Source organism: Cannabis sativa, chromosome 2 (genome assembly GCF_029168945.1).
Source record: "Cannabis sativa cultivar Pink pepper isolate KNU-18-1 chromosome 2, ASM2916894v1, whole genome shotgun sequence".
NCBI lineage: Eukaryota > Viridiplantae > Streptophyta > Magnoliopsida > Rosales > Cannabaceae > Cannabis > Cannabis sativa.
In genome coordinates, this window is record NC_083602.1 from 29,069,206 (window position 1) to 29,085,969 (window position 16,764).

The 16,764-nt window shown below is 32.4% G+C and overlaps 1 protein-coding gene across 1 annotated transcript; it reads left to right on the top strand.

The window, feature by feature from the left end:
• The first annotated feature begins 6,157 nt into the window (after positions 1-6,157).
• Positions 6,158-15,314, top strand: LOC115718590 (myosin-11). The gene is made up of 38 exons (XM_030647400.2): positions 6,158-6,446; positions 6,554-6,682; positions 6,790-6,933; positions 7,026-7,171; positions 7,299-7,455; positions 7,556-7,614; positions 7,720-7,879; positions 7,967-8,116; positions 8,207-8,343; positions 8,427-8,573; positions 8,663-8,764; positions 8,855-8,912; positions 9,005-9,106; positions 9,186-9,223; positions 9,415-9,541; positions 9,640-9,810; positions 9,902-10,033; positions 10,126-10,235; positions 10,343-10,403; positions 10,477-10,654; positions 10,749-10,954; positions 11,044-11,163; positions 11,362-11,460; positions 11,569-11,790; positions 11,905-12,044; positions 12,156-12,267; positions 12,359-12,406; positions 12,514-12,768; positions 12,867-13,022; positions 13,095-13,301; positions 13,408-13,551; positions 13,648-13,718; positions 13,821-13,920; positions 14,024-14,080; positions 14,200-14,256; positions 14,520-14,600; positions 14,751-14,833; positions 14,949-15,314. Exons 1-38 carry the CDS (start codon positions 6,444-6,446, stop codon positions 15,070-15,072), a joined length of 4,593 nt encoding a protein of 1,530 aa, XP_030503260.2. The 5' UTR covers positions 6,158-6,443; the 3' UTR covers positions 15,073-15,314.
• The last annotated feature ends 1,450 nt before the right edge of the window (positions 15,315-16,764 follow it).

Consider the following 16,764-nt stretch of genomic DNA (forward strand, 5'->3'; position numbering starts at 1 on the left):
GTATGGGGACCATGGGTCTATATATCCGAGCTTCCCATAAGCAGATCAAGAATTTATATCTTAAACTCACTGACTTATTAATTCTTCATTGAATCCACGCATAGAACTTAGAATTGCACTCTCAGTATATAGAACGCTCTATATGTTCCACGATATAGATACGTCAATAGTTATCCATTGTTATAATCCTAATTTGATCAATGACCCTCTAATAGATGATCTACATTGAATAAGCACTAAGTTACCGTTACACCTTCAATGCATTTTATCCTTAAAACACTTAGCTCTGTATAAATGATATTTCAGCGAAGTGAAATGAGATCTCCACCATTTATCTCTGTTTAGCCAAGCTCGAAGGATATCATCGTTTCACTTCTAAATTCCTATAGAAGTTATAGATTCCATATTTATGGTAGTGCTCCCACTATATTATACTATCATGTTCCCAAAATGTACGTATCACCCTGACCCAAAAGTAGGCTTAACTAACAAATCAAAGAACATGTATAATACTCTTGCGATCGAACCTAACCATATCAGGATTAAGATCATTTGATCTAGGATCAACGGGTGATATTGAATTGAATAGATATTACGGTAAATTTTAATATATCTAATCAAAGTTCAATATCGGTCCCTTCCGATGTATACTCCATACATTCGATGCTGGTAAACTTTGCCAATGTCCTGGAAAGGACATAACACTTATCCAAGGTGTAAGAATACCTATCGCTGATTATCATGTCAGTCTAAATCCAGTGAACTGACAAATCAGGGAATAAACTTTCGAACATATAATTAAGATTATATTCTACTGTGTTGACAACACTATAATCATTAACAAATTCATATGTTCTGGACTTAAATAGAATTCATACATTATGTACATATAATCATGAAATAAATCATGTGAACCATGCAACATAAAATGTTATTTCTGATCTTTATTAATAAGTAAATCTGATTATATTGAAATGAGTTTTATTTAGGGCATAAAACCCAACAGTATCTTTCTGAGTCAATATCACTGGTTGATCTTAGATCAAAATATCTTAATCCTAACATGCTTAGGTTCTATCTCAGGAGTGCTATTCATGTTCTTTGATTTGATAGTTAAGCCTACTTTTTGGTCAGGGTGATACGTACATTTTGGGAACATGGTAGTATGATTGAGTGGGAGTGCTAAACATAGATATGGAATCTATAGCTTCTATCAGGACATAGAAGTGAAACGATGATTTCCTTTGAGCTTGGCTTAATAGAGGTAAATGGAAGAGCTCTTATTTCAGTGATTATATTTTAGTTCACTGAAATATCATTTACAGGAAGCTAAATATTTTAAGGATAAATTACATTGAGGGGTGAAACGGTAAATTTATCCCTACTCGGTGTAAATCATCTATAGAGGATCTTTGATTATTGAGATTAGAACGATGGTTAAATGTTTATAGCGTATCTATATCGTGGAACATATAGAGCGTTCTATATGACTGAGAGTGCAATTCCAAGTTCTATGAGTGGATGCAACAAGGAATTTATAAGTTAGGAAATTTACTTGGTAAATTCTAGTTTTGCTTATTGGAAGCTCGGTTATATAGGCCCATGGTCCCCATACTAGTTGAGGCCATACTGCTTGTAAGACTCAGGTAATTGATTTTAATTAATCAATTATAATTCTAAAATTAGACTATGTCTAGTTTATGAATTTTCACTAAGCAATGGCTTAATTGTGAAGAAAAGAGATTCTAGGTCTTATTTATTAATCGAAAGACTTTATTAAGTCTAATTAATAAATATATTAAATGACAATTTTATTTGATAATTAATTTTTAATTATTAAATATTATTTTTGCCATTTAAATGGTTAGAATTGGAAAAATAGTTTTTTTGAGAAAATAAAAGAAAAATTGTCAAAAGTGGAAAAATTCCAAAGTGGGGCCCATTAGTGTGGCCAGCCACTTGAGTGATAATTTACACTTAATTTTTATATTATTTTAATGCCTAATAATTCCTAACCTAAACCTAGGTGATTGCCTATAAATAGATAGTGATGGCTCACACTTAAAGTTGATGAAATTTTACTTTCAGAAAATTTTCCTGAGCCTTCCTCTTCTATAGAATTCGAACCAGCCCCTCTCTTTTGTTCATCATATTTTCATACCTTGAGTGATAGAGTGAGTGCCCGCACACATCAAGTTGTATCTCAATCATAGTGTGTAAGGCTGTGAAGAATCCAGAATTAAGAGAAAGACATTCGGGCTCAGATCTTGGTGATACTATGCTACAGAAAGGATACAAGGGTTAGAGATCTGAGCAAATAGAGCCATTAATATTCCGCTGCACCCAATGTAAGATTTTCTGAAACTTTATATGTGTTTAATTTCATTGTTTTAGAAATTCATATTTAGGATGTTAAACAACATACATGGTAGTAATCTAGATCCTGGTAAAATAATTCCAACACTTACCATGCCGACCTAAAAAATCAAGACCAGACGAGGTTTGTTGTAAGAAATAAAATCCTCTTTGATCAAATTTTTGAGAGAAAACCTCGATGTATTCGCATGGACACATGATGACATGGTTGGAATCGATCCATTTATAGTTTTCCACGCCCTAAATATAGTCTCTCACAAATTTCGTCCAGTACACCAAAAAAGAAGGTTGCTGGATAAGGAAAGAGCATGTGCACTCAAAGAGGAAGTTGAAAATCTCTGAGCCAACAAATTCATTATGGAGGCATTCTATCTTTTATGGTTGTCCAATCCAGTTCCAGTGCCAAAACTTAATGGCAAGTGGTGAGTCTGTATAGGTTCATTGATCTTAACAAAGTGTATCCAAAGGACTGTTTTTCACTGCCAAGGATCGACCAGCTGGTGGATGCAACTACAAGGCATGAAACTTTGAGCTTCATGGATGTATACTTCGGGTACAGCCAGATTAAAATGTATTTGCTCGACCAATAACATACAAGCTTCAAACTGATGTTGACTTATATTGCTACAAGGTTATGGCGTTCGAATTAAAAAATACTGGCGCAACTTACCAATGTTTATTAAATTGAATGTTCAAGGATCAAATAGGGCATAACATGGAGGTATATGTGGATGACACGCTTATCAAATCCAAAAGAGTTTTGGGCATATAGAGGACTTGGACGAATGCTTCAAGACTCTCCGAAAGTATAACATGAAGCTTAATCCTCTCAAATATTCACTTGGGGTAAGTTCAGACAAGTTCCTAGGCTACGTAGTTAATGCCCGAGTAATTGAGGCTAACCCCAAAAAAATTCATTCTCTTTTAGATATGAAGTCTGTTGGAATATATTTTACCAGGACCTAGATTTACTAACAAGTATGTTTTTAACATCCTAAATATGAACTTCTAAAACGATGAAAATTAAACACATAAAAGGTATGAGAAACCTTACATTGGTTGCAGCAGAATTAAATGACTCCTTCCTCTTAGATCTCTTAACCCTTGTATCCTTTCTATAGCAGAGTATAATCAAGATTTGAGCCCGATACTCCTTCACTTGTTTGAATTCTTCAGTCTTACACACTATGATTGAGGACTAACTTGCTATGGGTGGGTATGCACTTAATTACTAAGGCTCGAATTTTGATGGTGAAGAACACTATGAATTTTGAAATAGTAGAGAGAAAAGAAGAAGAAGAAGAAGTCTCAAAACACTAGTTGTCTTACAGAATGAAAACTAGGTTTAGAAGCATTAGTTGGATAATGAGACATTTCTTTTCTTTTTATACTTCACTTAAGATTAGGATTGAATTATTTGGAATAAAAAATGATAAAATAATAGCAAAAGGACCCTATGGCCAGCCACATGTGGGCTCGCCACTAGTTAGATTTTTGCCACTTTTCTCAATCATTTATCTATTTTTTACAAACACCACTTTTGTAATTTCAATCCTATAAATGAAAAAACTATTTATGTAATAATTAAAATTAATTATAAAATAAAATTGTCATTTATATTATTTATTAATTAGACTCCACAAAGTCTCTTAATTAACAAATAAATCCTAAAATTCTATTTCTTCACAATCAAGCCATATCTTAGTGAAAAATTCATAAACTAGACATAGTTTAATTTTAGAATTATGATTGAATAATTAAAATCAATTAACTAAGTCTTACAAGCAGTTTATCTCAACTAGTATGAGAAACATGTACCTATATAACCGAGCTTTTAATAAGCAGATCTAAAATTTACCAAGTAAATTCTCTAACTTATTAATTCCACCTTGTACCACTATAGATTTGAAATTACACTCTCAATTATATAGAATGCTCTATATGTTCCACGGTATAGTTATGCTATGAGATTATTCATTTGTTGTTATCCTAATAATCAATGATTCTCTATAGATGATCTACATTGAGTAGGGACAAATTTACCGTTACACCCTTCAACGTATTTTATCCTTAAAACACTTAGCTACCTATAAATGATATTCCAGTAAACTAATATAATCACTGGAATGAGTACTCAACCATTTATCTCTGTTAAACCAACCTCAAAGGAAATCATCGTTCCACTTCTATGTCCTGATAGAAGCTATAGATGTCGTATCCATGATTAGCGCTCCCACTCAATTGAACTACCATGTCCTTAACTTATATGCCACGAGAAGAACCATTTGGCCGACTTTAATGAACAGATTTAAGAACACAAATAATACAACTGAACTAGAACCTAACCATCTCAGGATTGAGATCATTTGATCTAAGATCAAATAGGTGATATTGAATTGAATAAATATTACATTAAGTTTATCATATTTAATTCAAGTTCAATTTTGGTCCCTTTCGATATATACTCCATACATCCAACCCAAGCTTACTTTAACCAATGTCCTGGAAAGGACATAACACTTATCCAAGGTACAAGTAAACTACATTATAGATTATCCTATCAGTTATAAATTATAGGAATACATTTAATCACATAATCTTGATCACTTTCCATTATATTGACAGCACAATAAACAAGAATATCAGTGTGATAAGGATTTATATGAATTTATAAATCAAATAAACAAATAAATGATCACATGAACCAAATAACACATTAAACAAGTAATGAAAATAAATCTGTTTCTTTATTGATAATTGAATAGAAAAGATTACATTGAAATATAGTTTTATTTAGGGCACAAAACCCAACAAAGTCACCAACGAAGATTAATGAAGTGCAAAGTTTGACTGGTCGGATAGTAGACCTCAGCAGGTTCGTGTCAAAATTAAGAGATAAGCGTGTTACTTTTTTCAATATCCCCCAAGGAAACAAGAAATTTGAGTGGGCCGAGAAATGTGAAGAAGTTTTTCAAGAACTAAAAAAATTACTTCCACAACCTCCCATACAATCAAAACTTTCGGACGGAGAATTATTATGATAAAGGATTAAGAATTATTTATTGTTATTGTTGTTACATTTGATACTTTTGGTATTTTGATTTTTTTTTTTCTGTGTATATATTTCTATTTAGTTATAACATCTCAATATAATTTGTTTGGTATCAAGTGTATTTTTAGATAGATGTTATACTCCAATAAAATAAGAGCAATGTTGTTAAAAACGTTATTACACATTTTTTTACTCATGTGTATTTAATTTTTGTCTAAACAAACAAAATTGGCAGTAGCTTAAAATAGGAACCATGTATTAATTCTTAAATTTAATAGTATAATTAAGATTAATTGTAATCTTATTTATACAAAAGTTTTAATGTCTGACAATTATTACTCATAAAATAAAGCTTTGAAAAACTGTACTACAATTAACATACTTTTGCCTCTAAATTAGGCAACAAGCTATGTGTGTGAATAAAGGCTATACAACCCAATGAATCAAAAAAAGAGAAAAAATTGTGATTTGATCCCAACGACAGACTCGGCTACACAACACTGGACATCACACAAAAGCAAGCAAAATTATTTATGTAATATAATTTACGAGTTTATTATTATATGACAATACCGTTAAATAAAATGAGAGAGAGAAGACTTGGTTAGTAGCCACGAAATGGCGCGAGGCCAAAGGGAAGTAACCGAATTTAGTGGTGCTTGTGAAGAATGTCACTTGTACAATCTAACTCCATTGGGATCCATGCATTTTCCTTTTACATTTCTTACTCATTCTCTTTCTCTCTTTTAAAAGAAAAACATCCCATTTTCTCAGACACTTTTCCTGTTATTATGTTTTTATTAACATCATTTCCTCATTTCCAACTCTTTAGCTTTCACAACATTTGATCTGATATGCTTTATTTTTTTCCTACATTTCTCAAAAGGGTCATTTTCCTTTCTTCAAAAAACTCAATCCCAGAAGAGGATTAATCAAATTAATATATATTTAGTTACGGAAAAAAAAACCACTACTCAATGAGTTTTGATTGAAGCACAACATATATACATACATAATGGTAAGAAACCAACCCTTTTCATATCTTTACTAAATTATTGATATGTAAAAATTAAGATTTTGTGTAAGCAACAGATTCATTTTTCATGTTTTTCCTTGTCTCTCCAGGGAACTCCAGTGAATATCATTGTAGGTTCTCACGTGTGGGCTGAAGACCCAGAAATTGCATGGATAGATGGACAAGTATCAAAGATTAATGGGAATGAAGTTGAGATCCAGGCTAGCAATGGAAAAAAGGTGTGTGTGGAAACAAATCCATATAGCAATTTATTAACATGTTTACAATTTTTCATTGATATATAAATGTATTTGATTATGCAACTTTTCTTTTTGTGCTTTACAAGATTGTTGCAAAGCTATCAAAAATATACCCAAAAGATACAGAAGCTCCAGCTGGAGGAGTTGATGACATGACAAAGCTATCTTATCTCCATGAGCCTGGAGTACTGCAGAATTTGAAAGCTAGATATGAACTTAATGAAATCTATGTAAAGTCTTTTTTTCTCCCATTGTTTCATTTCATCATTAGTCTTTTCACATAAAGCTTTAATCTTTTGAAACTTTCATTGTTTATTTTCAGACTTATACTGGAAATATCCTTATTGCCATTAATCCATTCCAAAGATTGCCCCATATTTATGATGCTCATATGATGCAACAATACAAAGGGGCACCTTTTGGAGAGTTAAGTCCCCATGTTTTTGCAGTAGCTGATGTTGCATACAGGTTAGTTATCTATACTACTACTTCACATTTTGTATTATTATTATTATTGTTGTTGTTGTTGTTGTTGTTTTAATCTCTGCCAATGAATTGGATAAGAGTGTCATTAATCATGAATCAATCCAAACAGGGCAATGATTAATGAGGGCAAGAGCAATTCGATCCTTGTCAGTGGCGAAAGTGGAGCTGGTAAAACCGAAACAACAAAAATGCTTATGCAGTACCTTGCCTTTCTTGGTGGCAGAGCTGCCACTGAAGGAAGAACAGTTGAACAACAAGTTCTTGAAGTATGTTTATATATTGACTTTCATTTTATGGTTTTTTAATATAGCACTTAATTAGTGCCAAATGTTTATGAAACTTATTCAAACAATTTTTCAAATGCAGTCAAATCCAGTCCTTGAAGCATTTGGCAATGCTAAAACTCTTAGAAATAACAATTCTAGGTGAGACATCCTTGGACTTGGTTAGTCAAGTTTCTTAACATTGTAACAGGTTTTATGTTATTCAACACTTTGTATTTTAACATTCCTTATATGATATTGGTACAGTCGTTTTGGTAAATTTGTTGAGATCCAGTTTGATAAGCAAGGAAGAATATCAGGAGCAGCAATTAGAACGTATCTTCTTGAAAGGTCTCGTGTTTGCCAAATTTCCAATCCCGAACGCAACTACCATTGCTTTTACCTTCTTTGTGCTGCACCACAAGAGGTATAACCATCGCCAAATGATAGCATAGCATGACACAACTTTTATGATCATGGCTAAATGTTTTCATTATGTTTCAAACAATGTCAGGAAATTGAAAAGTACAAGTTGGGAAATCCGAAATCATTTCACTATCTTAACCAATCTAATTGTTATGAACTGGTTGGAGTAAGTGATGCTCGTGACTACCTTGCTACAAGGAGAGCAATGGACATTGTTGGAATTAGTGCTAAAGAGCAGGTATGATCTTATCAAAACCAGTGACTAAGTTAATGGTAGATACAAACCAAGAGAGGCCAACTTCTTCACTTGTTTTCATGTCTTTTCTAGGAAGCAATCTTTAGAGTTATAGCAGCCATTCTTCATCTTGGAAACATTGAATTCACAAAGGGAAAGGAAATTGATTCATCACTTCCAAAAGATGATAAAGCCAAGTTCCATCTAAAAATGACTGCAGACCTTCTCATGTATGGCTTCTTTTAAAATTGTCCCATTTTTAGTATTCCACTTTGTACTTTTTTGTTCTAATTTCACTTTCATTTTTTTTAAGGTGTGATGCTGATGCCTTGGAGGATGCATTGTGCAAGCGTGTGATGATCACACCCGAAGAAGTTATTAAACGAAGTCTTGATCCTCAAAGTGCAGCAGTTAGTAGAGATGGCTTAGCTAAGACCATATATTCTCGATTGTTTGACTGGTAAGGCATTGTTAGAGATGATTTAGCTAAGCATAATCTGTATTCAGATTCTATTGTGATGCTAAGTCTGTTTCTATACAAACACACAGGTTGGTGGACAAAATTAATAATTCAATTGGACAAGATGCTAATTCAAAATCTCTGATTGGGGTCCTTGATATCTATGGTTTCGAAAGTTTTAAGACCAACAGGTAAGCAAAATGAATAAGGAATGTTTTTGATAACATGAAAGAGATGTATGCATATAAGACTCAAATTCAGCATATTTTTTCTCTGTGCAGTTTTGAGCAGTTCTGTATTAATTTCACAAATGAAAAGTTACAGCAACATTTCAATCAGGTAATTTGTCAGTTTCTTTTTGCTGCTTATTCAGCTAGTTATTTTTCTTTGACTGTTATCTAGATTAAAGTAGTGTCTTGTGATGACTTTAGCACGTTTTCAAAATGGAACAAGAAGAGTACACCAAAGAGGAAATTGATTGGAGTTACATTGAATTTGTGGACAATCAAGATGTTTTGGATCTTATTGAAAAGGTTAAATTCTTTTTCTTTCACCAGGTCATTATACTTTCTTTTGGAATAAAATCTTTTACTAATTTTTTTTTCTTAACAGAAACCTGGTGGAATTGTTGCTCTTCTTGATGAAGCATGGTAAAATAGTTTCTTCCATTTTCACAATTGAATTTTCCCATTGCTTTCTTATGTTTATGGAAAATGATCATGTTCTTCCTCTCTGGTGGAAGGTTTAAAAAATGTCCAAGTAAAGCTGAGTTTTATTCAATTTTGTTGCTTAGTGTTTCCCCCTAAATCTTCTTAATTGTTATTCTTTTTCCATATTTCAGCATGTTTCCAAAGTCAACACATGAAACCTTTGCAAACAAGCTTTATCAAACATTCAAAAATCACAAACGTTTCATAAAACCGAAACTTTCTCGAACCGATTTTACTATAGGCCACTATGCTGGCGAGGTATGATTCATACACTCATGGTACCAATACTGGTTCTAGTTTAATCATCTTTTGAATTCATTTTTTCTTTATCTTATCAACACAACACTTCATTTCAGGTCCTCTATCAATCTGACCAATTTTTGGACAAGAACAAGGACTATGTGGTCCCTGAGCATCAAGACTTGTTAGGTGTTTCCAAATGTTCTTTTGTAGCAGGCCTTTTCCCCCCATTAAAAGAAGAGACAGCTAAATCTTCCAAGTTTTCTTCAATTGGTTCTCGTTTTAAGGTATATATAGATACATTTCATTTCGAATATGTTGATGTTTCTGCTGCTACAAGTTAACTGACATTTATTTTTCATGTCTTAAACTGTGCAGTTGCAACTTCAGCAACTAATGGAGACACTAAATTCCACAGAGCCTCACTACATCAGATGTGTAAAGCCAAACAACCTTCTAAAACCTGCCATATTTGAGAATGTCAACATTATGCAACAACTGCGGTGTGGTGTAAGTAAAGTCATACTCAAAAGAAATTCTAAGTCCCTTATTTTTTCTTTTTCTTTTATTCTTTCACATAGCATTGTATAATATCAATGTAGGGTGTTCTAGAGGCAATCAGAATCAGCTGTGCTGGATATCCTACTCGCAAACCTTTCTTTGAATTCATTAACCGATTTGGACTCCTCGCCCCTGAAGCCTTGGAAGGAAGGTAAGTATACTCTCTCAACACATCTTGGCTATTGGTTCACTTTGTCAAATATGTACTTTTAAGGCAGAACTAGTTTCTAACTCGTTTGGTAATGTACTCACAAGCAGCTACGATGAAAAAGTTGCTTGCAAAAAGATTCTAGAAAAGAAGGCACTTAAAGGGTTTCAGGTATATGAAGAGTAGTTTTTCTATTTACATTTGACTCTCATGTTTTACTTAGCTTTGAAATGGTGTCATGCAGATAGGTAAAACAAAGGTATTCTTAAGGGCCGGTCAGATGGCGGAATTGGATGCAAGAAGAGCAGAGGTACTCAGTAGTGCAGCAAAGACTATTCAGAGACGCATAAGGACGCACCAGGCTCGAAAGCAGTTCATTGCATTGCGAAAGGCTACTATAGTTGTGCAATCAATATGGAGAGGTTAGACATTTTACAAGTATATCAATATTACATATCAGTATTCATGGACAAGACTGGGATATACAATGAGTATGTTGTTTGGTGTATTGTGTAGGAAGACTGGCTTGCAAGATTTTCGAGAACATGAGGAGGGAGGCAGCTGCTGTCAAAATTCAGAAAAACTTACGCAGATACCATGCTAGGAAATCATACAAGTCGCTTCATGTCTCAGTGCTTGTCTTGCAGACAGGTTTAAGAGCAATGGCTGCTCGAAAAGAATTTAGATTCAGGAAGCAAACCAAAGCAGCCATACTTATTCAGGTAATACACCATAATATTTAGCAATGCAGAGGATCTTCACTCTAAATTGTCATCCCAAGACACAAAAGCTAAACTTAAGGTGTATGCAGACACGGTGGCGCTGTCACAAATCCGCTGCATACTATAAGAAGCTCAAGAAGAGCTCAATTCTAACACAATGCAGATGGAGAGGAAGAGTTGCAAGAAGGGAACTTAGAAAGCTCAAAATGGTCAGTACTAAGTCAGTTAGTCTCATTTATAAAGATTTTTACTGAGAGTGAGCATCCACTATGGTGATTATAATAAAGGAACTATACAAACTAAGTTTGTTTACACTAGCAATTTGATGAATAGAATTGAATATTATTTTGCTATGTTTTTATTCAAGCACTTTCTTACTTTCTTTATCACTCTTTAATTTTCTACAGGAGGCTAGAGAAACAGGTGCGCTTAAAGAAGCAAAGGATAAGCTTGAAAAAACTGTGGAGGAACTTACTTGGCGTCTACAATTGGAGAAACGTTTAAGGGTAATGTTCATGGCTTGTAGAAGAATATTGTTAAGTGCTAAGAAATCCTAATCTGTGAACCTTTTTTTAGACTATACTCATAAAAAAGGAATGAAACAATGCTTGCAGACTGACTTAGAAGAAGCAAAAGCCCAGGAGGTTACAAAGTTGCAGAACTCTTTACAAGAAATGCAGAGCAAGGTTGATGAAACAAATGCATTACTTGTCAAGGAACGAGAAGCTGCAAAGAAGGCCATAGAAGAAGCACCTCCTGTGATACAAGAAACTCAAGTACTTGTTGAAGATACCGAAAAGATTGATTCTTTAAAAGCAGAAGTAGATGGCTTAAAGGTAAAGCTCTTTATATCAATTAACAAAAAGGATAGTCACATGTTATAACAAATATTCTCTTGATGAGAATGTCACTTTTAATTGTTAATATGGGGAACATGGCTTCATTTTCAGGATTCATTGAAGTCAGAGAAGGATAAAGCTGAAGACTTCGAGAGAAAGTACAATGAATCTCAAGAATCTAATGAACAAAGACGTAAAAAGCTAGAAGATACAGAGAAAAAAACTCAACTGCTTCAAGAATCATTGACCAGGTAACATAATCTCTAACATTTAGTTGAATTACAGCATGTTACTGCTATTTTGTCCTAGTTTTCTTTTGTATTATCCATGTTCATTGAAATACTTAAAACTTCCTTGATTAGGCTTGAAGAGAAGCTCACCAATTTGGAATCAGAAAATCAAGTTCTACGCCAACAAGCTGTGTCAATGGCACCAAATAAGTTCCTTTCCGGGCGGTCTAGATCAATTCTTCAGGTATTACACAAACAGACATCAAATCTTAGATTTGGCTATATTAACACTGCAGCTAAGCTTACAATTTTTACTGTTATATGTTAATTGACAGAGAGGTGGTGAAAGTGGTCATTTTGGTGTGGATGTGAAGCCAACTGTGGTAAGAAAAGAAACTAAGCTATTTGATGTAAAGGGAAGTTTTTGAATAGTATTGAACCAAATTTTCATTCTTAAGTTTTACTTTTTTCGGTTAATGACATTGCTCAGGACCTGCATAGCTCTTCACTGAACCATAGGGAATCATCTGAAGTAGAGGACAAGCCTCAGAAATCACTTAATGAAAAACAACAAGAGAATCAAGAGCTTCTCATTAGATGTATTGCACAGCACCTTGGATTCTCTGCAAACAGACCTATTGCTGCTTGTATAATATACAAATGCCTTTTGCAGTGGAGATCTTTTGAAGTTGAGAGAACAAGTGTCTTTGACAGGATCATCCAAACTATAGGCCATGCCATTGAGGTTCCGAAATCTCCCAAACTCATCATGTTCTTTTATGACTTTCACTCTTTTCTAACACACTCAAGTTACTTATTCAATCCTACAACTGGGATTTTCAGACTCAAGACAACAATGAAGTTTTGGCCTATTGGCTATCCAATGCCTCAACACTCCTCTTACTTCTCCAGAGGACACTCAAAGCAAGTGGGGCTGCCGGAATGACTCCTCAACGCCGCCGTTCATCATCAGCCACTCTCTTCGGAAGAATGACACAGGTAAACACAAGTTTTTTTGTCCCCAAAAACCATTACATTCATTATTAACACTTTTTGGTGGTGTGGCTCTAGAGTTTCCGTGGAACCCCACAAGGAGTCAATCTTTCATTGATCAATGGTGGTATGAATGGTGGAGTGGACAGTTTGAGACAAGTTGAAGCTAAGTACCCAGCTCTGCTTTTCAAACAGCAACTCACTGCATATGTAGAAAAGATATATGGAATGATTAGAGATAATTTGAAGAAAGAAATATCTCCTCTGCTTGGCTTATGCATACAGGTTTGTTACTATATTTCATTAAAAACTTCCTTATTATTATCTAGTACTTAATATTCAGTCATCTTCTTCAAACTTAAATACGATTCATTCTTTAAATATGATTAAGGCACCAAGAACATCAAGAGCAAGCTTGGTAAAGGGATCATCAAGATCAGTTGCCAACACTGAAGCCCAGAGAGCTCTTATTGCTCACTGGCAAGGGATTGTTGGTAGTCTTGGAAACTTCTTAAACACTTTGAAAGCAAATCATGTTAGTATAGCAAAAACCCTCTTTAAAATTCTAGTCCTTGTATCCAAAATCTTCTCTTTTTTGTTTAATCATTATTTATTATTTATTTTCTAACAGGTGCCTCCATTCTTGGTCCGTAAAGTGTTTACACAGATATTTTCTTTCATCAACGTTCAACTATTCAACAGGTATATATATTTATATATATAAATATATAATTCAGTACTGAACGGAACAAGTATATATTTGTTTATACATATTGACTTGTTCAATTGTGTTTGTGTTTGCAGCCTTCTACTAAGACGAGAGTGTTGTTCGTTTAGTAATGGTGAGTATGTTAAAGCTGGATTAGCTGAACTAGAACACTGGTGTTACAAGGCAACTGATGAGGTACTTAATATTGAACTTAATTACTGTCATTAAAATTGAAGAATATATCTATCAGTTTCAATATAACATTAATATTCATATATATATATATATATATAAACAGTATGCAGGTTCAGCCTGGGATGAGCTCAAGCATATAAGACAAGCCATTGGGTTTCTGGTAATAATTGATCTATACCCTCGTCACTTGAAATTTATATACTTGGATGAAAAAAAAAGTGCAATAATAAGTTGTACACTAAAACTTTATTTTTTCTTCTTTTTCTTTTTCATATTCAGGTTATACATCAAAAGCCCAAGAAAACATTAGATGAAATAAGTCATGATTTGTGCCCGGTATGTAAATGTATATGAATATTATTATTGGGAATGGATCTTATCCAATATTTTTTATAGAAAATAAAATGCATCCCATTCCCATCCCATTATGTACTGCATACATTAATTAAGGTTTATGCACTATATACTTAGTTTGATATACTTTTTTTTTTTCTAATAATTGATTAATAATAGTCTTATTAACCAACTCTTGATCTAATAATTGTGACCTTGAACACAATGAATGTGAATGGAAGTAATTAATTTTGGTCTTTGAATAGGTGCTTAGCATACAACAGCTGTACCGGATCAGTACAATGTACTGGGATGACAAATATGGCACCCACAGTGTCTCCACAGATGTAAGTTTTTCCAAATGATTCTTGTCGTTTTTTACTAATTATTGTCGTTCTTCCAACTTATTGTCGTTTTCTCCTCAGTAATGATATGATAATACTATAGAACTCCATTTTTATATATAACACTCACCTTGCCCAGCAACTATGCTTTAGGTTATATCCAACATGAGGGTTTTAATGACCGAAGACTCCAACAACGCCGTCAGTAATTCTTTCCTCTTAGATGATGATTCCAGGTATATAAATACATATCTTCATTCATGCTATTTTTCTCAAGAAACATAGTAAAATTCTCTCATTTATATATATATATATTTGTTAAAATATATATCAATTTTTTCTGTTATACAGTATACCATTCTCAGTGGATGACTTATCAAAGTCCATGGAACAAATAGACATCGCCGACATCGAACCTCCACCGCTCATTCGTGAGAACTCAGGATTTAGTTTCTTGTTGCCTCGTTCGGATTGATATCATATATATAAACACATATATGTAAAGTGATTCATTTATGATCGATATCCTTCCATCAATCCTAATTAATAATACGTACACATATCTATGTAGCTAGAGAAGATATCTTGGTGTTTTTGTATATTGTTGAATTTCGTTTCCTCCTAATATGATCTTTTATATTAGCTTTCATGTTGTACAAGTACACTAGTCCATTTTAGTGAATAGAACCAATATGATATCAAATTTTTGTTTGATAAGACATAAATATAGTGAATCAAAGAGCTTTCCTTTCTCTCTGTGTTTTTTCAGAGAAAAGAAAATAAAAATTCAAAAAAAAAAATATATAGTGAATGAAATGACAAATATATATTTGCTATCTATTACAGCAATATATAAGGGAGCTAGTATAATGGCTATTGTATTTTTTTATTTATATTGTAGTCATTGATTTAAATAAATGATTCAAATTAGATCTTAACACTACTCTATAATATACATATATATATAATATTTTATATATATACACTACTCTATAATATGTTCAACTAACAAAATTATTTATTTTATGACTATCTAAAAATTTTTAATTAATATTTCATTTTTCTTACAAATTTTGAATTATTAAATAATATTTTAATTATTTTTCTTTTACAAAACAATAATTCTACCTAAAAAAATTACAATCTATTCTTTTGGGTTTTATGCACTTAATAAAGGGAATTTTCATAAATGTGGAAAAAAATTTAAAATTTAATTTTATATGGTATAAAAAAAATAATACAAAAGGATATAGTATTAAAAAATAAACAAAGTTTAAAATATGGAAAACAAAACAAAAGACCATAAATAAAGTTGGTAAAATTTTTAATAACAAATATCTCCTCAAAAATTCGAGCAGAAAGTCACTGTCGCTGAAAAAATTATTGGAAAAGTCATCAAAAAATTCACCAGAGTTGTCATCGTCATCGGAAAGTTATCGAAATTTCTATCGTCACTCGAGTTACATGTCTCAGACATAAATTAAAATAAAACTCGTTCAACAACAAAATAAGTAACATAAAATAACTTAAAAACCGATTATAATTAAAAAAAAAAAACAAAGAAGTAATCAGTTTCTAAAATACTGAAACATAAATTAACAACAGAACTAGTTCCACAATAAAATGAGTAAAGCAAATAGCACTAATACCTCTCAGAAACTGGTTATAATTAAAAAAAAAACTAGAATCAATTCCAAAAATACTAAGGCATAAATCTAAAAAGAATTAATTTTTATAATAAAATAATTAAAAACAAATAACACACGATAGCTCAAAATATAAGATAAAGAAAGTGGTTATATTTATCAACTAGTTAAAAATTTGAGACAAAAAATTAATTCTCTAAAGCAACCAAAATAAAACCTTACACATAAAAACCAGTTAAATAAAATAAATAAATAAATTAAAAGTTGGTTCCTTGAATTCACTAAATCAAAAATCAGATCACGAAATAACTAAATTAAAAATCGATTCCTTGAGTAAATTAAATTAAAAATTGTTTCCTTGAATAAATTAAATTAAAAACCAGTTTTTGAAATAAATATTTTAAGAACTGTTTTCTGAAATGACTAAATGAAAGACCATCGAAAACATAAATTAAAATAGAATTGGTTCCAGAAAAAAAAATTACTAAAAAATTAATAACACATGATAACTTAGATACTGA